We start from the raw sequence: 27749 nt of genomic DNA on the forward strand, positions 1-27749 counted from the left end.
TCGGTGTGCCGGGCTGAGCCGCACGCCCTGGGCGAGGCAAAGGGGGCGGAGGGGCACAAACGCCCCATCCCGGGCAGCCGGGTGGGGGCGGGGATAGTTTGCGAGTGGGGCGAGGCCCCTCTCACCCCACCCAAGGAAGGGGCCGGGGGGTGGGGGTGTCTCTGGACGTGGGATCCGGGCAGCACCACCACCCTCGGGACAGAATCTCCCTCCTGTAGGCACCCTGTTTCAGGAAGGCGTGGAGTAGACCTCTCCCCATGTCGGCGAAGGACTCCGCTGGGTGAGTTTCCATGAGACAAGGGCTCACTCATTTGTGGGGGCAGGAAAGGGGTTATTGCACTCTTCTAAAGTAGAGTCACAGTTTGCCAGCCTTCTCCTAGTCACAACCTCTGTAATCCTCCTGTATATGCAGGAGGAGGCCTGGGAAAATCCCTTCATCCAAGCTAGTAGGGTGATTCAACCTCTGGATGTCATCAGGACCCTCCAGATACTAGGGGCTTTGTTTTATATACATAACTATAATCCCCTGTGCCCCCCCCCCAAAGTCCTGATTTTTCACATTTAGCTGGCCTGCCCTATAAGTTAGCAACATTCAGTGGCTTCCAGGCCTGGGAATATGTGATATCCCAAGGTCAGTTTGGGGCTGAGAAGGGTAGACAGAGGGATGGCAAGCTACTCAAACTCAGTCACTGGACGTTTCTGTCAAAATTACTATCCGCCAAATAGTTAATGTTATTTTATCTGTTGCCATTAGGTTTCAGAGTTAACAGTTCAATGCGCTGATTGGCATCAGTTCACACCTCTTTCCCCGGTGTTATTTTCAGCTATCTGAAGAAAGTGCTGCATCAGGTCAAAATAGATTATCTTGGCAACCATAAGAGGTAGGAATTAATTTTTTTAAATGTAATTAGAAAGTGATTGGGCCATCAGGGAAGTGCAGCTATAAGGGTTCACTATATTCCAGTTGGACTTCTGATTATCTTCTATCTATTCCTTGATTTGCATTCTTATGTGCTAAATATATTACAACATGCAGTTTATCTTAGTGAACAACTTTGAGACCTTAATGTGATTTTGCATCTAATGACTTCATAAAGAAATCACTGCATGCAATGCACAGCTTCCAAAGTATAATGTGACTGTCATACAAAGAAGTTTATGGTAACTATGAACAGCTTAAAGGAACTCAAGTAGCATTGTCTTTTCCTAGTATTTGAATATATTGAAAATGTCTGTTGTTTTAAATTGTTTACATTCCATCTTGAGTCTCATCTTCCGGAAAATTAAAATGGTTTATTCAATAGCTGCTGAGGTTGTAAATGTTTGAGAAATGGCCTGAAGATAACAAACATGAATAAACAGAAATGATTGCATACATTTTATTGTTTTATACTGTAAGATCATAGATGTGCCTGGTGCTTTACAGAGAGACTATAGACATGGTACCTGCTCTGACCAGCTTAACTTTAACATGGGAGTTGCTCCATTGACTGTGTCTTGCCCATCTGTAAAATGTATTTCCCTGGTGGTATGCGGGAAAATACACTAAAGAATGAGATGCACTCTAATACTGCAGTGATGCAGGGTCATACACATACCATAGATAACACAATGTTCCTGTGAGGCAAAGGGGTGGTATTCCCATTTTATATCACCTGAACTCTCATTTATCAAACCTTTAAAAACGATTATATTGATAATCCAATGTACTACACTCGAGGACTTCACTAAACTCACTCATATCAATGGCACTTTTTCATCATAACTATTTTACTTCAAAGGCAAAAATAACAATACCTCATAGCTTATGTTCAAATAAATCTGTTAGTCTCTAAAGTGCCACAAGTACTCCTTTTCTTCATACTTACATAGTATCTTTCATCCAGAGTGCTTCAGAAATACTAAGTCAGTGTATAGGAGCAATCACTTCCTGCCCACTGAAATACATGGTTATAATCGTGTACCAAATACAACAGCATTTAGGAGAGAAACAAAGTTACCAACATTTTGCCAGTTAGGTGATAGGTGCTTTAGAATTCTCTGAAAGATGGAATTTGAACAGTACAACATCAGTCCGAAGTCTGGCTGTCGGTCAGAAAGTAGGGGGAGAACAAAATGTCTATGATTTCCCCCTGAAACACTGTGTGGATTTTTTTAATTAAAACTTTTGCCATTGTATTTCCATGAATCAGGTGGCCAGCCTTCTCAGTCTAGGAGAAATTGGCTGGAGACTAGCATATGACCATTTTAGTAATCAGCCAGATAACTTCCAGATTTGGGTCTCTTTTATTGCTTTGCATTGTGGGATTAAGTGACTAGGCAAGAGTAAAATTAGGTTAGGTAGACAGTCTCAGAGGTTCTGGGTAGAGCTGAGCACTTTTCCATTTCTAATCCCTATGGCAGTGTTTCTCAACCTATGGCTCATGTGACATCCTCAGGGCCATACAGTATTCCTGAGGGAATTCTGCACCAAAAAAAAATTAAAAATTATGCGCACAATATTTTAAAATTCTGCAAATTGTATTTGTTAATAAATAAATGTGGTTCCAGCATGGCAGTGGGGAGCACAGGCCACTAGCTGCATTGAGGTGGGAGATCATCCTGAAGCCCCTACTTCCCCTAGTACAGGGACTCAGCAGTGAGGCTGCACCTCACCCTGACACAGTGCAAGGGCTGGGCCTGCCCCAGAAACACCCAGGGGCCCTACCCCTCTGTGGGTGGGCAGGCTCAGCCCAGCAGGAGCCAAGTGTGGAGGGGCTTAGTGTGTGGGGGGAGATCCAGGTGTGGGGTGAGAGGTTTCTGTGTGGGGCAATCTGAGTGTGGACGTCTCAGTGGGAGATCTGGATGTACAGGGGTTCATTGGGTGGTTCCAGGTACAGGGGCAATGGGACTCTGCAGGGGATCCAGGTGGGTGTAGAGGCTCAGCAGGGGGGGAGTCTGGGTGCTGGGGGAGTGGGGCTTGATGGGGAGGGGTCCAGGTGCAACTGGTTAGGGCTCAGTGGCATGGGGGTCTGGGTGTGGGAGCTCATCCAGGGGGGTCCAATTGTAAGGGGGTAGGGCTTGTCAGGGTAAGGGTTTGATGGTCCTGCTTAATGGGGGAGCGCAGCTGCTGCTGAGGGGACGCCACATGCCTGACTTCTGCTTCCCCCCGCGATTCCCCTTTTCTTCCCCATCTCATCCCCCTCTCCCACTGCCCCATCCCTCTCCCCTCCCTCCCACATTCCCCTCCCCCTGTCCTATTCCATCCCCTTCCTTCCCACTGCCTCTTCCCCTCACCCCCTAGCCCACTTCCCTCATTTCCCTGCTCTTCCTTATCCAGCCTCACCGTTGGCACTCACTGTCGCACAGAAAACAGGAAGGCTCCCAGCACATAGAAGGGGAGCATAACTGGCACTCGGACCAGGAGGCGGCATTCAGCTGCATAGTCCACACACAGTCTACTTCGGTGGGGCAGCTTTGCACTTGCAGAAATGAGAGGAAGAGGAGTGGTACATAACCCAGTGTGCCCCCCATGTCTCGCCTCTGTTTGCGGGGAGGAATCCTCCCCAAAAAACTGTGCCCGCCATCATGCCCCCCGCCCCCCAAGCCGTGTGGCTTCCCTTTGCTTCCCTGCTGTTTTCTGCAGGGAAGCACAGGATTTCAGGCCCGGGGGGAGGGAGGGGGTGTGGGTCCTGCGGGCATGCAGTCTTGCAGAATTCCCCCAGGAATAAGGTAGTACAGTGTACATATATTGTGTGGATGCGGGCCACATAACGCATAGACAGCTGCATATGCAGCCCACAAGGGTAAAGAGGTTGAGAACCACTGTCCTAGGGGTTCATGTTACCCTTTGAAAAATTCCTTCAATTTCAGATTCAAATGAACCCAGTATTTCCAAGTGAAACTCACTCTGTCTTTGCATCAGCTCATGCAGAAATAAAATTTCATATGGTTTTGCCACAAAAGCATCAGTTGACTCAGATTTTAAAAATATCCATACTTAGCTTTTTGCTGAGTCTCATCTGAGTTCATAATGTAACCCCCTAAAGCCCAGGTAAGTTTATCAGTGTTTCCTGCTTAGCTGCAAACACTTAACATTAGTTGTGAAGGCTGAACAAAAACTCTCTTGTAATTTCAAGAGTGGCTATAGAGTGAACGTGCAGGGTTTTAACTTTGACTATTTTAATCTTCAAGTGGACAACACCAGAAGTAATCTGTGAGTGGATGTTTGCCTTCGGCACAGTGTCCCTTAGCTGTAACAGAACAGATATAAGACATTCCTGATGTTCCTGGTATTAAGAATTGAGGGCTTAGTTCAGGGATGGGCAAACTTTTTGGCCCGAGGGCCACATTGGGGTTGCAAAACGGTATGGAGGGCCGGGTAGGGAAGGCTGTGCCTCTGCAAAAAGCCTGGCCCCCACCCCCATTCGCCCCCTCCCTCTTCCCTCCCCCTGACTGCCCCTTCAGAACTCCTGACTCTTCCAACCCCCCTGCTCCTTGTCCCCTGACCGCTCACTCCTGGGACCCCTACCCCTAACCGCCCCCCCAGGATCCCACCCCCTATCCAACCCCCCCTGTTCCCTGTCCCCTGACTGCCCTGACCCCTATCCACACCCCCACGCCCTGACAGGCTCCCCGGGACCTCCTACCCATCCAACCCCCCCACTCCTTATTCCCTGACCACCCCCTCCTGAGATCCCTGTCCCTAACTGCCCCCCCAGGACCCCACCTCCGTCCAACCCCCCATGTTTCCTGTCCCCACCATCCCAGGACCCCCCGCCAGGGACCCCACCCCCTATCCAACCCCCCCGCTCCCTGTCTCCTGACCACCCCTCCGAACCTCCGCTGCATCCAACCACCCCCTGACTGCCCCCCCGGGACCTCCTGCCCTTTGTCCAACCCTCCCGCCCCGTTACCATGCTGGCAGCAGGACAGGCTTATTGGAAAGCCTGGGAGGTGGGCAGGCACAAGCCGCACTGCTCGCTTGGCGACATGGCTGTTGGGGAAGGGCCGGGGACTAGGCTCCCTGGCCGGAAGCTCAGGGGCCAGGCAGGATGGTCCCGCGGGCCAGATGTGGCCCACGGGCTGTAGTTTGCCCACCTCTGGCTTAGTTGTTTGCACTTGATCTGTGAGCATCAGGGAACCTCAACACACTGTTGGGTCCTGCCCACATAGTAGGAAGATCAGCAGGCTCCAGGATTTGTCCATAGCAAGGGAGTGGGTTGGAATTATTTCCATCCTAACTGCAAACTGTCTGAAAAGATAATGTGGCCTCAGGCTGTTTTAGCTTTCCTATGAGCCTCTCTTTCCTATTGAATCCCTCCTGTAAGGGCAATTTCTAGTGGCAGCCTGAGGCCCTTAAGGGTCATACTGTAATAGGGTCATACTGCTAAAGAGCTGGGGAGAGCAGCAAGAAGCCCCAGAGTATAGAGAGGAACAGAGTCCTCCAGGTGGACAACTTTACTGCCTATACAGCACACTAACCCTCAAAGGAATGAGGTTATCACCTCTGAAATGATATCAGATCCTGCTGGCCTGAGAAACCAATGAAACTTGGGTGAATTAAGGTAGCACAGAAATAACATATTCGTGGAAACTTACATGGAAAGATTTTTACAGAACTTTAACTCTGTCGTCCTGTGGGTCTGATTTTAGTGGAATAATTTATGGTAAACACTGCAATCAAACATTACTATACATTCAGAATATGCCCTTCAAAAGGGTTTGGACTCTTCTAACCCTTCACTTAGATAATACAAAAACTATTTTTATGTTTTTATATAATACAATTTTATTTTCTAGGTTAAATCTTAGTTTGTTTCCTACTGAATTTCACCATCCTCAAAAACCATGAATTAGGAGAAATGTATGAGAACTCCACACATAATTTTGAAAGATGATTCATTTATAGTGGTGACTAATCTAGATAATCTGAATTTAGTGAGTAAAAGGATAATTCCATACAAGCTAAAAATATTAGTTTTGTTTAAGTGTTTAACAAAGTTGAAGTAAAAAGATAACAGGATTTTAGCATGTAATTGATTAAAACTAAACTATTGTACACTGACTACAGGCTTTTGTTACAGGCTAAAGTTTTCAAAAGTCTCTAAGTAACTTAAACACTAAGTCTCATTTTCAAAAGTGACTTAGCAGTTTGGATCCAACAAACAAACCCCTACCTCGACTAGACACTTCGCTACACATGCTTTTCCCCCAGAGAGTATGAGAGAACAACCACCACATGACATATGTTAGTCATGTTGCTTAATGTACTACTGGAAGATGCTCAGATACTAATATGTGCAGGTGGCATTAGAATCTATGTCCAACAGAGCTGAAATCAGTTTTGAAAGCTAGACAGGCATTTTAAAATATTTTAGCATCAGTCTAAAAGTCTGTGCAATAGTCCTTTAACTCCACTGAGACATGAAAAGCTCCAATCCTTATAGAAGTGATGACATTGGTCATGCATACCATTACTATGTGAACTTTTTTACTTTTGGGGAATAAGATGTAAGAAGTGGGGATTGGAGTAGAAATAGTTATTTCTAGCAATACATCTATTGGCTAAACTGTATGGAACCTGTGTCAGAGTAACAGCCATGTTAGTCTGTATTCACAAAAAGAAAAGGAGTACTTGTGGCACCTTAGAGACTAACCAATTCATTTGAGCATGAGCTTTCGTGAGCTACAGCTCACTTCATTTAACGGAAATCAAATTGAACAGTCCCTGCCTAAAGAAACAAAGCTCCTTAAGAAGCGAAGAGGGTGAGCGGCTCCTGGGTGTAGCTATTGGTACCATGAGTACATGCCTCCCCAGGCAGCCCAGGGCTATGGGACACCTTCACAGCCAGCCGTGCCGCTTCACTGGTTAAAAAACCCCGTTTCACAATATTGCTTGGCCCTGGCGGAGCAGCAAGGGCCAGGGGACGACGAATGAAAAGGAAGAGCCTGGGCGACGGAGGGGGCCGCTGAGAGTGACGCGAAATGAACAAGGCCTTGGCACCAGGGGAGGGCAGCACAGACAGCAGAGCCCGCAACTGGGCGCTCAGCACCGCGGCCAGCGCCCCCCTCCCCGCTGACCCTGCCCCTCCAGGGCCCGTTCGCTTCGCTCCGGCTGCGGCTGGGTATCCCCGGGCCGGCCCTGCCCTGGGGGCGCGGGGGTGGGGGGAAGCCAGAGCGCGAAAAAACTGGACCGGAAGTGGTGGTTGCTAAGGCAACTCGGGAGAGGTTTCCGCCGGCCAAAGCAAAAGGAGGCGGTGGCTGCGCGGCGTGGTAGCCGGGTGGCCGCGCGGGGAGACTCGTTTCCATGGTGCCCAGCAAGTTCCGGCCCGGCGGCGGCGGCAGGGCCGGGCCCAGCACTGTAGGTGCCGCGAGGGTGAGGGGAGAGGATTAGTAGCTGCAGCAGCGGCCGCCGCGGGAGGGGAGGGCGTGGGCCCCGCCAGTGGCAGGTGCGGGGCTTGTGAGCTGGATGCCTCGGATCTTGGCTGCCCCAGAGAGCTTTGTGCCCTTTCCGCGCCCGCCGGGCTCCCTGGTCCCCGCCCCACATATCCTGGCCGTCTGCCGCCCAGTGCACGGGCAGTGTCCCGGCATCCTGGGACTATCACCCCTCGTAGAGGCCATGGCTCCATCCCCCCTTCTCTCAGCCTGCGGGTGCGGTCCGCAGGATCCCCCCACCCGTGCCCTGGCTTGCTGCCCCTCCGAGGCCGTGCCCAGCCCCGCCCCACCTGCCAGGAGACGACGATTCTCCCCCGCCCCGTCTCACGCCGAGGCTGCTCTCCTCGCTCTGCTCCTGCACCCGTGGAAACGCAGGCTGGGCAAGCTGCTCCCTTTTGCTAAACGCGAGCCAAAAATTCATCTTTGTCAGGACTTCGAATGTGTAAATTACTGTGTTAATGCTCAGTGTTGTTGTCTGGATTATTTTTTCTTTTGCATCTCATACCCCTAGAGATGGGGAATTGCGCAGGTGGGCAGGTAGTCACAGCAGCTGTTTGGTTGCCCTTGGATGCTGCTTGCTTGTACCATCGTACATGTGTTTCAGGGAACACCTCAACACCATGCCAGCTTAAAATTTGCCAGGCTGTACAGTACACTAGCAGTGATTATGATCAGGAGGATAGAGTATATTTACATGTACACCTCTACCCCTATATAACGCAGTTCTCAGGTGCCAAAAATCTTACCGCATTATAGGTGAAACCGCGTTATATAGAACTTGCTTTGGCCGCGAGCATTTCCATTATTAATAGTCATTTCCTGCCCCCTGACTCACCCCTCAGAACCCCCGACCCATCCAACCCCCACCCCCTGCTCCCTGTCCCCTGACTGCCCTGACCCGTATCCACACCCCCGCCCTCTGACAGACCCCCTGGGACTCCCACGCCCTATGCAATGTCCCCATCCCCTGACCGCCGCCCCCAGAACCTCCGAACCATTCAAACCCCTCTGTCCCCTGACCGCCGCCCAAAATCTTCTGCCCTTTATCCAACCCCTCGGCCCCAACCCGGCAGCGTGTTGGAGCCAGACACGCTGGTCCGCTGGAGCAAGCAACCCCGCCCCCCAGAGCACTGCTTTACCACATTATACCCGAATTCGTATTATATCATGCCGTGTTATATCAGGGTAGAGATGTATGTATGTTTCATACTGTGCCCCCTAGGTGTGTGAACTGCTTTGTACATTTCTACTAAACAGTTGTGATTATTTATTTAGAAGTGTTTTGAAAGATTAGCTTTAAGCTTTGTAATGTAAATAATAAACATTTTAAAAACCTGATATTTGTCCCTTAAAAAAAGTCTAAGAGGGATATTTTTCCATTTAAAAATGTAACTACCTCTGAGGGGGAGAAAAAAAAGAGTGGTTATTTCAAGCTGGTTTTTGTATGTGTGCTTTAATGACTAAGACTATGTCTACATTACACACCACTTTCAGTGGGGTATAGGGTATGTGTAGCTATGTACCTCAGTGAAAAGCCAGCTGCATCCATACTGCAGGTGTATAGCTACATGTCTCAGTGTGAAAAGCTCTAACAGGTGAGTAAGAAGACCTCCCCCTGCCGGAGTCTTTCCCTGCTGTGCAGGGAGGTTCCAGCAGCTCTATTGTCGGAGTCTTTCCCTACACTAGGGAAATGCTCCAGCAGCTGGGAGGCGGGGGGACACTACATGACTAAAAATAGCATTCTAGATGGGAAGACACAGCTTGGGTGAGTAGAGAGCACTGTAGGGTATGTACTCATATACATAGTCACGCCCCTTCCATGTGTCTTTACTTCACTGTTTACACTGCTGTTTAAACTTCTGCTGGGGGGCTATTTGAGTATGTACTCTACATCAGGGATGGGCAAACTTTTTGGCCCGAGGGCCACATCTGTGTATGGAAATTGTATGGCGAGCCATGAATGTTCACGAAATTGGGGTTGGGTTGCGGGAGGGGATGGGGGTGTGGGTTCTGGGGTGGGGCTGGGATGAGGGGTTTGGGGTGCAGGAGAGTGCTCTGGGCTGGGATCGAGGGGTTTGGAGGGTGGGAGGTGGATCAGGGCAGGGGATTCGGGTGCAGGAGGAGGTCGGGGTGCAGTCTCCAGGCGGCGCTTACCTCAAGTAGCTCCCGGAAGCAGCAGCATGTCCCCCGTCCAGCTCCTACACGGAGATGTGGCCAGGTGGCTCTGCGCGAGCTGCCTCCCCCACAGCTCCCATTAGCCACGGTTCCCGGCCAATGGGAGCTGCAGGGGCAGCGCTTAGGGCGGGGAGAGCATGTGGATCCCCCTGGCTGTCCCTATACATAGGAGCCGGAGGGGGAACATGCCGCTGCTTCCAGGAACTGTGCGGAGTGGGGCAAGCCCCAGACCCCACTCCATGGCAGTAGCTCGAGGGCCGGGTTAAAACGTCTGATGGGCTGGACGCGGACTGTAGTTTGCCCACCCCTGCTCTACATACTACCAAAAGATGCATGCAGTGTAGACCAGAGTTCCAGAGGCTGCTTGAGTGTAAAATGGAAAGAAAGTATGATGGGGGTGATCAGTGAGTACAGATTACCATAAATGAATATACTTTTGTCCCTTCTGACGGTATTATCTAAGACAGCCTTCTTTATTGGATGAATTATTATATTTAGAGAATTTCCCTCATTAATAAGGTATATTTAGCCTTTTGTTTTAAGCAGTCAGTTTTTGCAAAATGCCATCTGTTTTTTGTTTTTTTTTTCAATTTACAGGTTAACAACTGTGGACTTCATCTGGTTCTTCAAACCTCTTCAGTGGCAGAGAGAAATAAGCCAGTAAGATCCAAATATGATTTTTTTTTAAATTACTGAAATGTAACTTAATTAGTTATTCCAACTGTATTAGTTAATACAGATGCAAAAATACTCTTGTACTTAGTATGTTGTTTTGTAAAGATTTATTTCCGCCATCGGGGACAGGTGCTATATAAAATAAAAGCACTGGGGTTAATCACTGCTTTGCTATGAACCCAGAATAAGTTTCAGCATCTTGTTGTGCCTCCTTTCTGTTTTTCCTACTGCTCTGGGTGGGGAGTCTATCTGGTGCAGTGCATGTTTTCCAGTTCAGCTGTGCTGGCCAGTGTATTGTGGGGAGTGCAGTCATGTCTCAATTCCCATCTTTTTCTTCTTGCCTATGTGCTTGAGAAAGTGGAAGAGTGGCCAAGTAGAGACTGCTCCCCCTCTAGTACCACTCTCCAGCATGTGTTTGACTCATTATTATTAAGAAAACAGATTTCTTGTTACTGTATTCATGCCTAGTACCCTGAAAATAATTGTATATTGCACGTGCAAGATTTGACATTGGAGGCAATCTTTTTTAATCTACTGAATTCTTGCATTTATATTCTAAAAATAAAGATCTTCAATAGAATTATTCTTTTAATGGATATCTATTTTATAAATAACACATTTTGGCTGAGATTTTCAAAGCCAGCAAAACAATGTAGACACCCAGTAGCTATTAATTTTAATGGGAAGTGGGTGTTCAAATTCTCTAGGCAACTTTGAAAACCTCAGCCTAACTGAAGTACTATTTGTACCTTCTGTCCATTTTCTTGTTGATAATGAAATATTTTAAATGAACATAATTTTATCTAATCTGTTTTAGATATTTATAATATGCCTGTTCAATAAACCTGTCATATGAAGTCTTTCTGGTACTTCACAGTGAAATCTGAATATTACTGCCTTATTGAAGTGAATAATACATTTTAACGTGGGATAAATCAGCTATTAATGATCATTCCCCAGAAAAGAAATATCTACCTTACATAAATTATAATAACCGTGTTCCAAATTCATACAGTTAACTGTAAAACAATATGTGTGTTTAAAAATCTTGTTTCACATATGTCATATTTTAAACATTGTGTTGCAGTTTGAATTCAGGGTAAATAAAGACCAGTCGTCTTTCCACAACAGGCTCTTGCAACATGATCTGGAAAAAAACTATTCAGGAAAACAAGGTAAAGTTTCCTTTTCTAAAAAAGAAAAGGAGTACTTGTGGCACCTTAGAGACTAACCAATTTATTTGAGCATGAGCTTTCGTGAGCTACAGCTCACTTCATCAGATGTATACCGTGGAAACTGCAGCAGACTTTATATACACACAGAGAATATGAAACAATACCTCCTCCCACCCCACTGTCCTGCTGGTAATAGCTTATCTAAAGTGATCAACAGGTGGGCCATTTCCAGCACAAATCCAGGTTTTCTCACCCTCCACCCCCCCACACAAATTCACTCTCCTGCTGGTGCTAGCCCATCCAAAGTGACAACTCTTTACATAATCAAGTCGGGCTATTTCCTGCATAGATCCAGGTTTTCTCACATCCCCCCCACCCCCATACACTTTACCACGTAATGCTATTTGCCAATTCATTATTTAGGTAATGTAGTTTTTCATATAATAATCATGTCTTGCTTTATAAAAATCATAGAAATTGTCCATCATTTCATGGAAACTTTGTAAACATGTAAACATTTGTAGGACAACACAGTGAGTTTTGCACTGAAATAGTCTGTGCTGTGTCAGCTTTGAATGATAGAATTTAAATGTTTACAAGGCTGTTAATCCAGCATCTTGGAAAAAGGTTATTTCTCAGTCTTCTGATGCTTTTTTGAAGTACTTTGAAATCAGGAATTTTGTCACTTGCACTACTGTCTAGTTACCAGAACAGAATATGTAGGGAGTTTCAGTGTAAACCTGGGTGTCTGACATATCACACACTGTTAATTTGCTGCTTAGCTGAGGAACTAGCTCTTTAACACAATTACAGACCTAGTTTTGGGGAACTAATAGTTTTCTTTTGAATAAGGTTGGGGAAATATGTTAAATATGGGGACCATCTACTATGATGATATCCCTTGATATCAAAAGTAAGAAAGTAACCAATATTCATTTTATGTGAATGTATTATGTTGAACTTGTGTGTGTGTGTGATTACTGTCTCCTATTCTATCAGTACCCATAGGCTCCATGAGCTCAAAAAATTCAGACTGTTTCTCCTAAATCTGTTGCTTCAATAATTGGGATAGTTGAATAGTTCTTTCTGGAGCACTTTGTAACTTTTAACTATCTGTGCCAGAAGAAGAATTTTTTGTTTGTTTGATTAAACTAGACAAGACAGTTTTTAGATCAAGGTCCTGTTTAAAGAGGAGAATGATTCCACTGGGAAGAAAATAGGGGTCATTTTCCTAGTGAATTTTTTTAAACAACAAAATATCTTAGCTATATGGCAATGAAAGCCATATAAGATTTCACTGCCAATTGTACTGTGGATGGAAGGAGCCATAAAATTCATCACGTTTTTTGCCATGTTGCTGGTGCCTGCATCCTACAGGAATTGTGATTGGAGTGAACATAAGATTGGTTTGATTACAGTGATATGGAAGTCTCCAAACACCAATCGGTTTTTTATGTATGTGTGACATACCATGGTACAATCCAGACTAATGAGCAACTGTGTCACCCCTGCCCTGCAACCTTGGGTGCCTTACAATGCCTTGCTGAAGTTGCTCTCACCTGGGCTGCTCACAAACAGCCTTCCAGCATAAGTTTCTGTTTATGGCTGCAGCCTGCCAGACACACTTGGGTTACACTCTAGCTCTCACTAGCCTTGGTTTTATTGCAGGATGACCCCAATAGACCCCCAGTCTTAGATTTCCCCTCAGAAATGTATGTCCTGTACTGCCTAGCCCTCTCTTGGACAGTACCAGTTATATTAAGTCCATTATTCCTTTAAGAGATATGCACACAACTTGTCACCCACAATGGAGTTACCCAGAAACTTCAATTTAAACACATTGGATTAGACAAAACAATAAAAAAAGTTTATTAACTACAAAGAGAGAGATTTTAAGTGAGTACAAGTAATAAGTTACAAAAGTCAGAAATGGTTACAAGAAAAATAATGTTTACTAATACCTAACTTAACAAACTATATCAGATTCAAGCAGAGTTTCTCAGGACATGCTTTCAGCAGTCTGACTGACCAAGCCCTATAGGTCAGGACCCCTCCCCCAGAATCTAACAGATGTTTCGTTTGCTGCTTCAAGTTCAGTGAATGCGATAGGCAGGGAGAGAGAAAGAGAAAGGGGAGCCTTGGGATGTTTGTCCCTCCTTTTTCTAGTTTCAGTCCCTCTCTTGAGAAACATTTCCAGCTGAGCACTAGGAGTCAAAGAATCTGTGTGGAAGGATGTTCCCTTCTGGGTTTTTTCACCTGTTAGACCTTTTTTTATTTCCCTTCATGCTTGATGACTCTGTGCTCTGTTTAATTTGCATTTAAGCAGTAAACACATTTCTTTGTTTAGGACAGACCTGTTTGCCAACTTCTGTTTTGGCAGGAGTCGGGGGTTTGGAACATATGTTAATAACATCATACAGGGAAATCTTATAACTTCACATATAATGTTGCCACACACATTTTATCAGGATGATACTGACCAACAAATTATCAGTTTTCAGATGATACCTTAAAGGGCATACTTGTACAAAGGTTATTACAATAGTGTGTAGGGTATGAATACAGGGGTGTATTCTGTCACAGCATGTCCAGTTCTTTTTAAAGAATACAAATAAACAAAATACTCTTTAACATAATGATTTTGTAGACAAATAAACGACTGATTTCTAGATAGCTTGTGTAGTTTATTTCATTGGCGCTGGAGCACCCACATGGAAAAAAGGTGGGTGCTGAGGAGCCCCTATCATCTCCCACCCCCCTGCCTGCCGGCGGGTCCCATGGATCAGCGCCTCCCACTTGCGGTGAACAGCTGTTTCGAAGTGCAGGAGGGTGGGGGGAGGAGTGAGGACATAGCGCGCTTAAGAGAGGGGGTGGAGCGGGGATGGGAAGGGGTGGGCCTTAGGAGAAGAATGGAGTAGGGATGGGGCCTGGGTGAGAGCCGGGGTCAAACACCCCTGGCTCTTCGGAAAGTCAGCTCCTGTGGTTTATTTTATTGTGCAATGAACTGCAGGTTTGTGGTAATTTATATTTTTTCCTCCAGGAGATGGAAGATTATTGACCCCTTTGGTGCGTAATAAGCAAGTGTATGTCCCAGTAGCAGCCAATTTGGCAGCACTTTCTGGTCTGGAATTGAAACAAGGTGCAGGCTGTCTATCAACATTTGGAGATTCTTCTATTCATACTCCTACAAAATCCAGAACCCGACAGGGCTGTCATAGCGCTGGTCCAAATATTTCAGGTAACTATGGAGACTAGTCTGTGTTGATAAGTAGTCCAATTTTTTTCTTTCTAATTATGTGTCTTATGGAAAAGTTATAGGTTACAACTCCTCATGCCTCTCCTTTTGCCAGGATGTGTGGCTAATCAGAAAGCACTGGCTGCTAATCCTTTATGTTTTTGTATTATGAGTATCAGAATGAGCCTTATCAATAAATTGTTAGTTATAGTTTTACATTAAAAGGACCTCTTTTCTTAAATATAGATTTCTTCTTCTTCTTCCCTAAGTTTTGTATTGTCTGTATGAACCATTGTCCAATATTATACCATACTCCACGCAGGCTTCCTGTTACGTTTCAGATTGTTTTTCAAGTCTTTGATCTTGCATGTATTGGTCCAAACAATTAAATTAAACTTATTTAATTTTCTCTTTGGTCCTATCTATTCATTATATCCCCCCCATGTCATTATTGCTTTTTTTGTGTGTGTGGGGGGGCGGAATTATCTTACTCTCCCTCTCTGCTCCCCACAAAAAAATAAAAACGAAGTTTGGGTTGCTCCAGGAATTTAGCATGAAAATTAGGGGAAAGTGCCGAAAGTGTTATGTTTTTAAACAAGAATCCTACCTAATCACAGTATTCATCAGTATGTCTGGTCCAGGGGCAGGCAAACTTTTTGACCTGAGGGCCACATCAGGTTTCCAAAATTTTATGGTGGGCCGGTTAGGGGAGGCTGTGCCTCCCCAAACAGCCAGGCGTGGCCTGGCCCCCGACCCCTATCTGACCAACCCTGCTTCTCGCCCCCCTAACGGCCCCCTCGGGGCTCCTGCCCCATCCACCACCCCCGTCCCCTGATGGCCCCCGCCCCGAAAGCCCCCCACCACCCCATCCAACCCTTCCTCTCCTTCTGACTGCCCTCCCGGGACCCCTGCCCCCATTCAACCCCCCTGTTTCCTGCCCTCTGACCGCCTCGACCCCTATCCACACCCCCAGCCCCGACCACCCCCTCGAACTCTCCTGTCATCCATCAACCCTCTCTGCCCCCTTACCTCGCTGCCTGGAGCGCTGGCGGTGCTACAGCCATGCTGCTGCACAGCACAGAGCACTGGGTCAGGCTGGGGCTCTGCAGCTGCACTGCCCCAGGAGCTCGCAGGCCCCCTCCCCCCCCCCTGCCCAGAGCATCGCGCCAGCAGCGCAGTGAGCTGAGGTTGCGCGTGGGGCGGGGGGCTAGCCTCCTGGGCCAGGAGCTGGGCTGGAGGGTCCCATGGGCCGTAGTTTGCCCACCTCTGGTCTAGTCTGACTTTAGGTTTAAAACAAAAAGGAATGAACTTTTTGATGTGTCAAAGAAACTATTCTTTGTTGCTTCTTTCAAACTTTCTTCCTCACCCTAACCCCAATTTAAACTTATTTTAATTATAAATTCGTGCAATCAGCTATAGGACTTGAGCCCCCATTCTTATGGGGGGGGGAGTATGGGCACAGTGAGCTATTTCAGAAGAATAGTTTTTTGGTGAATAGTTCTCCAAATAAGTCAGAGGTTTTCAGGCTGCTTTGGTTTTGTATGTGTTTTAATGAATTTTAAGCCCCTTCTCCTCCCCGCCAATTATTTAACTATTAAGTACAGTATAGACTCCAGAGTAGCCAATTAAATTATGTCATCAAAATAGCCCTTCCTTTCTTTCACCATAACAGAGGGAGACATAGGGCCCATTCCCATAAGGTGCTGTGAACTCCTGACCGTGTGAATAATTCCATTCAGCACTTACTTGACTGGACCTTATAATGTGAGGCTGCTTCATTTTATTGTATTTTTAAAATTAAAATATCATCATCCACACCCACATGGACATATTTCCCCCTTTAAAAATATGCCTAACTTCAGGCATAGCCAGTTATAGGCTTAGAATTGGGGTGAAGTAAAATAAAATTCTTCTAGTTCACCTCTGTTTCATTTGGAAGATGTCTTCCTCAGAGTTCAGATATTGCAGTTAAATCCATGAATGCAACCTGTAACCCGATGTCTGAATGATTCTGGAGCATTCTAATACAAATAAAGGTAACTTCAAGCAGGTTCCAAATTTACAATATACTATAAACAATCAGTTGGTATCAAGCTGTGTAAAATCAACCAAATGAATAGTTACGTTTCTAAAAGCATATGTATAGTATGGTTGTAGTAACTTATAAATAGCACAAGAGAAAACATGGGTAAATAGTCATTCTAATATAAACACTGGGTAGAGTCAATTAAGTACTATGATGGAGTCCTAACATACATGTGAACAATGCATATCTTTTAATTTTTGGCACATAGGAATATTCTACCTTTATTCTGCAGAATTAGTGAAGCAACTTTTAAAATTTCTAAGTCAAGTTATTTTTTGTACGATTTTCTAATAGATAACATAAATTTTGGGAGCAGTTCATCAATCACAGCATTTCCCATTCTGCATCGTGCTGCTGATGAAAAAATACTGAATTCTGATAGGCTGACCCTTGAAAGGTGAGGAATGTTCCAATAAGATATATTTTGAGAATGGTATGTTGTGTAGATGAGAAAAATGTGCACTGCACTGCACTTAACACTTCAATGTAATATGTCATATATTTGACAAATATTCCATTCGTGCCTGGTCTCAGTTTGAGAGCTAACTTTTTTTTTAGGGTTGACAGATATCTTTTTTGTTATATTTGAATGGGCAAACTTTTGCATTTTAACTCCTTGTAGTTTGGTCTATAATTTGAATTCTGACATGCCAGAATCTTTAAACTAAAGACGGTCTCTATTATTATTAATTAGTATTATTCAACTAATGCCCAGAGGCCCCAATTAAAATTTGGCCCCCATTTTGTTAGATGGTACAGAGATATGAAGACATGGTCCATGCTGGCCTCCATTGCTGTGGTGGCTGAGTACTACTAAAAATTTGTTCTCACAACACTCCTCTGAGGTAGAGAAGTATGGTTATCACCGTTTTAAAGATGAGGAACCGAGGCACTGAGAAGTTAAATGAGTTACAGCTGGTCACATAGGAATTCTGTAGCAAAGCCAAAAAATAAACCCTAATTTCCTGAGTCGTAGTCCAATGCATTGATCATAACATTCTTCCATATAGATAATTATTCCCTCTTGTTAAGATGCTCAAGAGATGTCCCAAAAGAAAAAGTATGCATAAAGATCATGATTAATTCGGAGTCAGGCAATGAAAGGAACGTGATCATGCATCCTGGACCTCATTCTGTCATAATAATCTGCTTTGGAGAAGCTGAACAGCCTTCCTTCCTTCCAAGATGTTCCCTTTCCCCCTTCTCCCAAATTTGGTGGTGACACATCAGAAATGTTCTGGCTTACATTAACACTAAAAATGATTCTGCTGTTTTCTGGCATCAGTAACAAGGAGCAGGCACTGATGCACCAAGGGGTCTGAATGCCAGAGAGATGTGAGGTGAGGACAGAACACCCAGCTTGGGCACCAGTGTACAGAGAAATATTTAGTAAAACACTTAGGAAGCTGCACAAAGAAAGCTGGTTCATGCATTGCTTATGGTTTTACAAGAAAAATACTGTGCTGAAACATGGAGGGCAGGTGCTGTGGAAGATAGTGAAACACTGGAGAGAAAGCATGTCACAGCGTGAGTGAACATGTCAAAATATGCACGGGCACTCCCCAGCTGGTGTCAAAACCCTAGGTAGGAGTGTCCTGTAACTATCTTTTGTCCAACAGTCTGGAAAAAATGGTGACAAGTCACAGCAGAACTTGTGAATTTTGCAAAATCTTAATTTTATATAAATTAGTTTAAAGGAGAATTTTTCTCTTCTCTAGTGCAAATTTGTTTTGATTCTTCCATCCCTAATAGATGCCTTATAAATGGGCATCCCATCTGAAAATTGTAAAAATACTATATTTTGCTCCTTTTCATGTAAATGGTGATAAAGTCCTGCATTAATGATGCATAATTCTTTTACGAGTCAAGTTCCTAACTAATGGTAAGATTAGAAAAATTATCTACACATTCAGGGTAAAACTCTGGCCCCATTGAGGTCAATGGGAGTTTTGTTATGGTTAGCAGGGCCAGGATTTCACCGTCACTTGTTAACTTGTCTGTCGGGTTTTATGAATTTCTGGGCTAACACATTGTGGCTATGAGGTCATTTCTGGCTACATAACTATAGTGGCATAACTTTTAGAATAATAATAAAAAAGCAAAGGTCTTAAAAATGAAATAGTAAAACAGGATAAATCCCTAGCCTGCAAAAGTTTATATCCCAGCATGTAGCTACTCCCACAAGGAGTCCCATGAGTTCAGTGGGATTCCTCCTAGAAGCCACTGTCAGAGGGGCTGTAACCCTTTGCAGCACCACACCCACAACTTGTTTTACTTTTGTGTATAGCCTAGATTGGTTTTGTTTTTACTTGTCATATTTAACGTGTATTGTTGCATTTATTAGTTTTATAAAGTAAAAGTTCAATAAACCAATGAATACCCCCCAAATATTAAAAGGATAGTTTTTGATTGGCATTAGTATAAATATGGACTGCTGATATGGTATCCAGGCTGCCACTGGCTGTTGGAAGATTAAAATGTTGACACAGAGGGGCTGATACTGAGATGATGACTCTGTAGCAACACTGCTGAGTAACAAGTAAATAAATGATGATTAAAAGAAAGGCTTTAGGAAACATTTTGAAGCCTCTGGCCATATTTATTAATACAATTTGGTGCAAAATTTATATATTGAGTTTAGTTAACATCACGTAGTTCTAACAGTTCTTAAAATAAATGAAGTTTAACAATATAGTGCAATGAAATGACTTTATTCTATGTGTTTTATTATCAGAGTAGTTCAGATTATTAAAAGAACACTAAATACAAAACAAAAATGGAATATTGAAATTTGTCATGATCTCTTCAGGATTCTTTGGTATAATTCACATTTGCACAATATTTTTACAAATATATTTAATTCCTACTAGGGAGAGTTTGTTTTATGACCTACTTTACATTTTTAAATTTTCTAATAATGGATTACAAAATTATTACTTATAATCTTTCTTTTTCAGGCAAAAACTGACAGTTTGTCCAGTTATCGATGGGGAAGAACATCTTCGCCTGTTGAACTTCCAGCATAACTTTATAACTCGGATCCAGAATATCTCTAATCTGCAGCATCTTGTTTTCTTAGATTTATATGATAATCAGATAGAGGAAATAAGTGGGCTTTCAACTTTGTGGTCTCTACGTGTCCTCCTGTTGGGGAAGAACAGGTAACAAAAGTTCTTTTGAATAGATCTGTATATTTTATTTATGGTGTAACACCTGTAGCCTGCATCATATCTGTTCTGTTTAAAGTTCCTGATTGTCAGATTAGTTATGAGAGCTGCAAACTGTTTCATTCGTCTCTGTTAGGACCAATGTGGAGCATGGTGCTGGGATTTTTCATTTTTCCAAAATGCCACAAAACTCAGAATTTTTGCTATGGAATTTGCCATTTTGTCTGCAGCCAGATGTTGAACAACTTTTATATCCCTATGTTGCCAGGAACTGCCTGCTGGTGACTCTTGCTCTCTAGTTTTCCCCACAAGAGGGCGTTAATTGAATTACAGTGCATAATCCCTGCACTGTTTGATGTATCCAGGTATCAGGGGGTTGGAGAACCAAGCGCTGGAGTTCAGCTTGCAGCTAGAGAGTGGAGGGAGTGAGAAGTTTGTAAGCCAAGTGGAGAATAGCACAGTAATGAAGTCCTAGGGAGTAGTGGAAAGGAGCTTCAGAAGTTGCCTACAGTCTCCCCTTTTCCTGTCATATATTGGAGGAAGGAGAGTGGAGGCTACAGGAATGGAGCTAAACGGCTCGGGCTCTATGCTCTATAGTTTTAAAAAATTGTCAAAATAATAATGACAAGTGGTAAATGAATAAGTATTTTTAACTGAGATGTGCATGGTTTTGTATGAGTAAGGGAGGATGCGAATGCAAGGTATTTCATGATGGTAGAATAAATGTTTCAGTGAAATTTAGGGTTTGCTGATGTGAAATCGGGTCCCATTGTGCCACTGTGTCTGGGGACTTGAATATAGCTTTCTGGTACAATGGAGTGGCTACACCACATTTAAATATGGAGGAGCAGACTAGTAAGTAGAGCTAAATAATATGGGATCTTGGGATTTTGAGTCTGATAGTGCTTCTAATTATACAGTTCTGTTGACAGGGTAACAAATAAGTTAAAAGTTGAAATATTAACAATTTATATTGTAATACAGGACAATGGATATTGCAAGGAGTGCACAAATTCAGATTACTATGCAAGAATTTTTAGCAATTTCTATTGACATCCTCACTTTCAGTAAAATGGTTATTTTTTTAAAAGTAAACTAGTTTATCTGCATGATTCTGAGAACAAAGGCTGGTTTAAGTTCACAGCTCCCGAAGTTATGTGGTTACATCAGAATCTCGGCTTTCATTTAAATGTAAAAATAATTTTCTAGCCCTCTGTTTTCTGGCACTCATGGTTGTAAAGAAAAACTTGAAAATGTGACCCAAATATAACTTGTGCAGTGACAGCTAGTTGATTTTGCAGTCAGCCTGAAACAAAAGCTTTGAGAGAGGTGAACTGTATCTCAGTAGGGTGTTAACTTCAGGACCCACTGTTCTGAGGTGAGGGGGAGCCTGAGGTGGGGGGAAAATGGGAGTCTTAAGCTGCTACCCTCCTTTCTGCCACAACCATTCCAAAAGGAAGTGGTGGCCATAGCATGGGAGCGGGAGCATGGGGACAGAACCATTGTGGGGTCTCTGTTGTACCTAAGGCATACATTGCTCCAGTACAGCCCTGCTGAAAAGCGCATCTTAAACCTGAAGAAATTAACTAACACAATAGGGCTTGGCATCTTTGATACACCCCTATACAACTCTGCTGATGCCTGATTGTTCCAAAGGGGGTGTGTGGTTGACTGGTCAGTTTATAACTCTGGTGTTCGTAACTCTGAGGTTCTACTGTAAATTGAATTGGTTTACATCAATGTAATTGATAACAGATTCTGGCCCATCAGCATAGGAATGAATCTGTTTCAAAACTAAACCTAGAATGTCAGTTAATTTAAAGTATGCAAATATACAAATATGAAGTTTTCAGTGGAGTAAATGCCTCCACGGTTTTAGGATTGTGAAGTTAAATTTCTTTCACTCTTAAACACTGTACACATGGCTGGATATCAGGTTTCAAGAAAAGATATAAGCTTGCGATCTTAACACTTTACTTTGCTTAGATGAGGCATGATATTTAGTAGGAATTCTCTGGATTAACTGGATTAACTTTGAATTCTCCTAGGTATCAATTTCTGTATGCTATTAGGTTCTCAATGTTAATGGCTTTTCTCTGTGGGAGATGCTAGAAGTCATCTACTTCAGATCAAGTTTTGTCTCAGATCTGGCGTTCAGGTCAGGTCTTTTTTTTATTTTGGTCAAACTTGTTCAGGGAATACTGGGTGTTAGTTTTAAAGAAATTAATCACTTAGGGACTTCTGCGCCAAAGAAGATTTATTAAGGAGTTTCCTCTCTGGTGCCTTGGACACTGAACTACCTTTCAATGAGATAAGGTGAGAGTTACCAGTCTTTCCCAGTAGTTGTTCACTTTCGCTAACTGCCCAGGTTTGCCAGTCTGCTGTTTCTGTTTGTCTCTTTATTAGATGGTACTATGTTGCGGGAATGCCTGGTTCTGATTGTTTTTTTCATCTCCTCTCTGAATCTTAAAGTTCTCTCTCCCCTTTGTCCCCTCAGCTCAAACCAAATCTCAGTTTCTCCTATGACATGGATACTTTTTCACTGTACTGATGAGGGTGGAATCTACATAAACATAAATCAGCTGAGTTTGAATGGAATGAAAATAGAGAAGGGCCTTGGGTTATAAGCCACCAGGCACCATTCCAGGAAGTTTCCATGGAAACACTCATTAAAACAGGTGTTTTATCTGTCTTACCCTCATCTTCCCTTAGTGGTTTAAAAAAATTCAGAAAGACACATAGGAGCAACAAATTTAACCCTTTTCTTTCTGGAACTGGAGTGGTTGTTTCTACAAACAGAAGGCCTTCATTCACGAGTACACCAGTTTAAAGGAGGTTTTTTATTTGTTGATACTTGGTTGAGCTATTTTATGTTTTATTTGTGAGATTATTAAATCTCACTAGGGTAAACTCATCTTTGATATAACTCAGCAATGATGATGGAGCTAGGCTGTAAACAATAAATCTGGCCTATCATGTTTAGGCATCATGTTTTATATTTTTTCTCAAAAACTTCTTTAACTTTGCAACAGTGGTAATAATACACACAATCAGGATATCAAATGTGATGGAAACAATCTGTCCAATGTACAGTGCTTTTCTAAGAATATTACATTAAAACAACAACAACATTTTATTGACATCCAGGGACACACAATACAAAACTAAAACTTAACCGAAACAAAAATTAGAACCCTGTCCCAAATGTTTTTAAATAACCAAAAATTGGGCAAGTTGTCTACAGATTAACTTTTATGTATTTTGGAGAAACATAGTAAGGCTTGTGTATTGGCTAAAAATAATAAGATTTTTGCCATTTTTATTAAAAATAATAGTTGTTTTTTTAAAAAAAGTCCAAAGATTTAGTCTTAGAGAGTGAGTCCTCCATTTGTTCACATTAATTCAAGAATGGGACCCATCTCTTTAATAATCATGTATTAATTGCATGTAATATCAGTTAATCTTTCCATAATAATTATATCCCACGCTTCAGTCACCCAAAATGAGGTTGAGAGCATTTTGTTTTTTTCCCAAAATAAGTCTGTCATGCCAAGGGGAGAGGTTGCCTTTCCTTTGCTGAAATATATTTTCTCACTAGAGTTTTCTCAACTGCAGGGTCCCAGGAAAACTCAACCTTTGTAATTTTTTTTCTTAAATGAGAGGATACTTCTCATCAGAAAGCTTGAGGAAACCATAACAGTCCCACTAAATACATAAGTGTTCCACTTTTCCCACATTTATACCAATGTTTATTAAAGACTGCTCTATTTATTCTTTTCTTTTAATGTTAAAATGGGCCAAAACCTGAACTATGTTTCTGTATCCTTCCTCAGCTAAAACTGGATCATAGCTGAACCATCCCGATATTCATTTCTTTTTGCAAAAGATATAACTGAAGAAGGTTCTGTAAAACCAAACCTATTCTATGTTTGTATAATGAACTTTCCATTCTTGCTGTCTTCTCCAGATGTCCACTCTTAACAGATGTTGAAAAGGAACTTGCAAAAAGCCAGTTTAGGCTCTAACATGCTCTGAGCATTGGCCATTTCCTTTCTAAATACCCATTGGGTGCACATTGCTCCATCAAGTTCTGTTCCATTTTTTCCAGCTGTTGGTGTTCTGAACCACTTTGCATTTGCTTTAGTAGTGTTCAATGTTTTCCTTTGTATTTAGCTTTTGTAGGAATAGTTTAGTCTTAATTTTGTTAGGTTTTTTATTTTAAAGAGTTAAAGGTGATCTTGCCAAAACCAGCGTCGTGCCAAAAACAGTATGTGATGTTGTCATAATAGATTTGTTACTAGCAAGCACACTACACTTTTTCAGTCCTTCCCTTCCACTCTTCCAGAAAAAAGGTCTCATTTGGACCTTTTGTTTCTGAGCCTGAATTCTTTAAACAGGTCAGTATTAATTTTTCACTCAGTGTATAGGCTGGAAGAAAGTTTTTCTCTAGTTATTGCCAGAAGCTAATCTACAGAACGGCTAACGTGTGCCTCAAACTTCACTGCAGCAAGGTGGTAGTCCCAAGTAAACTTAGCCACTTCTAATCTCAAACCATCTATCTCCAGTCATCAAACTTTCCTCTTTTTTTAACTGCATATCAGTTCACCATCTTGGAGTAGTAAATGTTGAAGACGTTACATAAGATATACATGCTCCAATTCTTACAATCATCTTTTCCTGCTGAACTTTTTTACATGAAACTTTTATCAATATTTCCACAAAAGTTTCCTACTTTTAATATACACATGAGCCCATGTAATCTTGTCATTGAAGATTGTCTCTAAAAGTAGTTTTAATATTTTGCACATTTCTCTGCTACGGATGAAGGCGTCTGTCTTTCTGCACACAAAGTAGGCTGTTAAATTGGTCCCTTCCAGCCAGTTTAAATATTTTCTACAAGTAGTTCATCTTTAGATGGGAAGACAGTACATAGACTGGATGGTGGATTTTCCCACTGGTTCATGGTTTCTGCTATGGTGGTAGGAAATACAACTAGCAAATAGCATAACTACAAAAATATAGGCCAAATCCTGAAACCTTTACTCATATGAGTACTCCTATCTAATCGATAGGCGTAGTTGTGTCACTAAGGGCTGTATGATGAGACTCTGTGTTTGTTCAAGTCATTCATATCGACCATCTCCAGCAAAAGGCTGTACTTTATCGCTTGAATTGGAAAAATCATTAAGCAAATTTTAGGTGGTTTATGCACCTGATTACCAAGGAAGTGTTTTCTAATGTTAAAAAAAAAAAATCCTATAAAGTTGTCAGAAAGTATTGTATTATTCCTATTTATTTGGGGGCCTTAGCTTTTTGCACTGCAGCATTAAATATTTTACTTATGACTTTTAAGCATATTGCCTAGTACTACATAAAACAATTATTATTTAAGAGTGCTATGAAAGGTCAAAGTTTCCAAATAGTAATAACATCAGAGTGCTGGTATAGTATGCTGTATATAAAAGTTGTGGTTTGGAAACAGCCACTGAAGAGTTGTATTTTGATAAATGGCTAGAAAGAACCCACCCTTTTTTTTACCTTGTTCTGGTTTTTCTAATTGGTTCTTGAAGAATAGAACATGGGATGTTTAATACAGTCTGCCAGTAGGTGATGCTGTTGTCTACATAATAATTTATGGTGACTTGAGGTTGGAATCTCAGCAAATGGAACAGAACAAAAAAAAAAAAAGCAGTAAAATAGTAGGACTCTTCAGGGCTCTGAGTTAGGCCTTGGTAAGGAGTGGAATGTGCTTGAGAAGAGATGTTGCCAGCCACAGAAATCTCAGCAGCTCTCCAACATCACTTTCTACAAGCTATTACTCTCTGATCGCACTGAGAGTTACCAAAAGAAACTACACCATCTGCTCAAGAAACTGCCTGTAAAAGCACAAGAACAAATCTGCACAGACACACCCCTAGAACCCAGACCAGGGGTATTCTGTCTGCTACCCAAGATCCATAAACCTGGAAATCCTGGACACCCCGTCATCTCAGGCATTGGCACCCTGACAGCAGGATTGTCTGGCTATGTAGACTCCCTCCTCAGGCCCTACGCTACCAGCACTCCCAGCTATCTTCGAGACACCACTGACTTCCTGAGGAAACTACAATCCATTGGTGATCTTCCTAAAAACACCATCCTGGCCACTATGGATATAGAAGCCCTCTACACCAACATTTCACACAAAGATGGACTACAAGCCGGCAGGAACAGTATCCCCGATAATGTCACGGCAAACCTGGTGGCTGAACTTTGTGACTTTGTCCTCACCCATAACTGTTTCACATCTGGGGACAATGTATACCTTCAAATCAGCGGCACTGCTATGGGTACCCGCATAGCCCCACAGTATGCCAACATTTTTATGTACCCGCATAGCCCCACAGTATGCCAACATTTTTATGGCTGACTTAGAACAACGCTTCCTCAGCTCTCGCCTCCTAATGCCCCTACTCTACTTGTGCTACATTGATGACATCTCCATCATCTGGACCCATGGAAAAGAAGCCCTTGAGGAATTCCACCATGATTTCAACAATTTCCATCCCACCATCAACCTCAGCCTGGACCAGTCCACACAAGAGATCCACTTCCTGGACACTACGGTGCTAATAAGGGATGGTCACATAAACACCACCCTATACCGGAAACCTACTGACCGCTATACTTAACCTACATGCCTCCAGCTTTCATCCAGACCACACCACACGATCCATTGTCTACAGCCAAGCTCTACGATACAACCGCATTTGCTCCAACCTCTCAGACATAGACAAACACCTATAAGATCTCTATCAAGCATTCTTACAACTACAGTACCCACCTGCTGAAGTGAAGAAACAGATTGACAGAGCCAGAAGAGTACCCAGAAGTCACCTACTACAGGATTGGCCCAACAAAGAAAATAACAGAATGCCGCTAGCCATCACCTTCAGCCCCCAACTAAAACCTCTCCAACGCATCATCAAGGATCTACAACCTATCCTAAAGGATGACCCATCGCTCTCACAGACCTTGGGAGACAGGCCAGTCCTTGCTTACGGACTGCCCCCCATCCTGAAGCAAATACTCACCAGCAACCACACAACAAAACCACTAATCCAGGAACCTATCCTTGCAACAAAGCCTGTTGCCAACTGTGTCCACATAGCTATTCAGGGGACACCATCATAGGGCCTAATCACATCACCCACACTATCAGAGGTTCATTCACCTGCACATCTACCAATGTGATAGATGCCATCATGTGCCAGCAATGCCCCTCTGCCATGTACATTGGCCAAACGGAACAGTCTCTACGTAAAAGAGTAAATCAGACGTCAGGACACAAATCAGACGTCAGGAATTATAACATTCAAAAACCAGTCGGAGAACACTTCAATCTCTTTGGTCACTCGATTACAGACCTAAAAGTGGCAATTCTTCAACAGAAAATCTTCAAAAACAGACTCCAACAAGAGACTGCTGAATTGGAATTAATTTGCAAACTGGATACAATTAACTTAGGCTTGAATAAAGACTGGGAGTGGATGAGTCATTACACAAAGTAAAACTATTTCCCCTTGTTTATTTCCCCTCCTACTGTTCTTGTCAACTGCTGGAAATGGCCCACCTTGATTATCACTACAAAAGGTTCCCCTCCCCACTCCTGCTGGTCATAGCTCACCTTTCCTGATCACTCTTGTTACAGTCTGTATGGTAACACCCATTGTTTCATGTTTTCTGTGTGTATAAAATCTCCCCACTATATTTTCCACTGTATGCATCCGATGAAGTAAGCTGTAGCTCAGAAAGCTTATGCTCAAATAAATTTTTTAGTC

At 43.1% G+C, this 27749-nt stretch overlaps 1 protein-coding gene across 6 annotated transcripts in view; it reads left to right on the forward strand.

Annotated features, from left to right (window-relative positions):
* LRRC49 (leucine rich repeat containing 49) overlaps nucleotides 1–27749 on the forward strand; it is a 132563-nt gene that overhangs the window by 618 nt on the left and 104196 nt on the right. For 2 of the 6 annotated variants that reach the window (XM_048866937.2, XM_048866938.2), the window contains exons 2-7: nucleotides 825–881; nucleotides 10189–10251; nucleotides 11398–11441; nucleotides 14482–14679; nucleotides 17057–17159; nucleotides 19720–19923. In XM_048866937.2, coding sequence (XP_048722894.2) covers nucleotides 825–881; nucleotides 10189–10251; nucleotides 11398–11441; nucleotides 14482–14679; nucleotides 17057–17159; nucleotides 19720–19923 — 669 coding nt within the window. Of the gene's footprint in view, nucleotides 1–173; nucleotides 281–824; nucleotides 882–7189; nucleotides 7358–10188; nucleotides 10252–11353; nucleotides 11442–14481; nucleotides 14680–17056; nucleotides 17160–19719; nucleotides 19924–27749 lie in introns of those variants that run through there. The other 4 variants (XM_048866942.2, XM_048866940.2, XM_048866939.2 and 1 more) reach the window with 4 other exon arrangements.

The sequence above is a fragment of the Caretta caretta genome, chromosome 10, assembly GCF_965140235.1.
Source record: "Caretta caretta isolate rCarCar2 chromosome 10, rCarCar1.hap1, whole genome shotgun sequence".
NCBI lineage: Eukaryota > Metazoa > Chordata > Testudines > Cheloniidae > Caretta > Caretta caretta.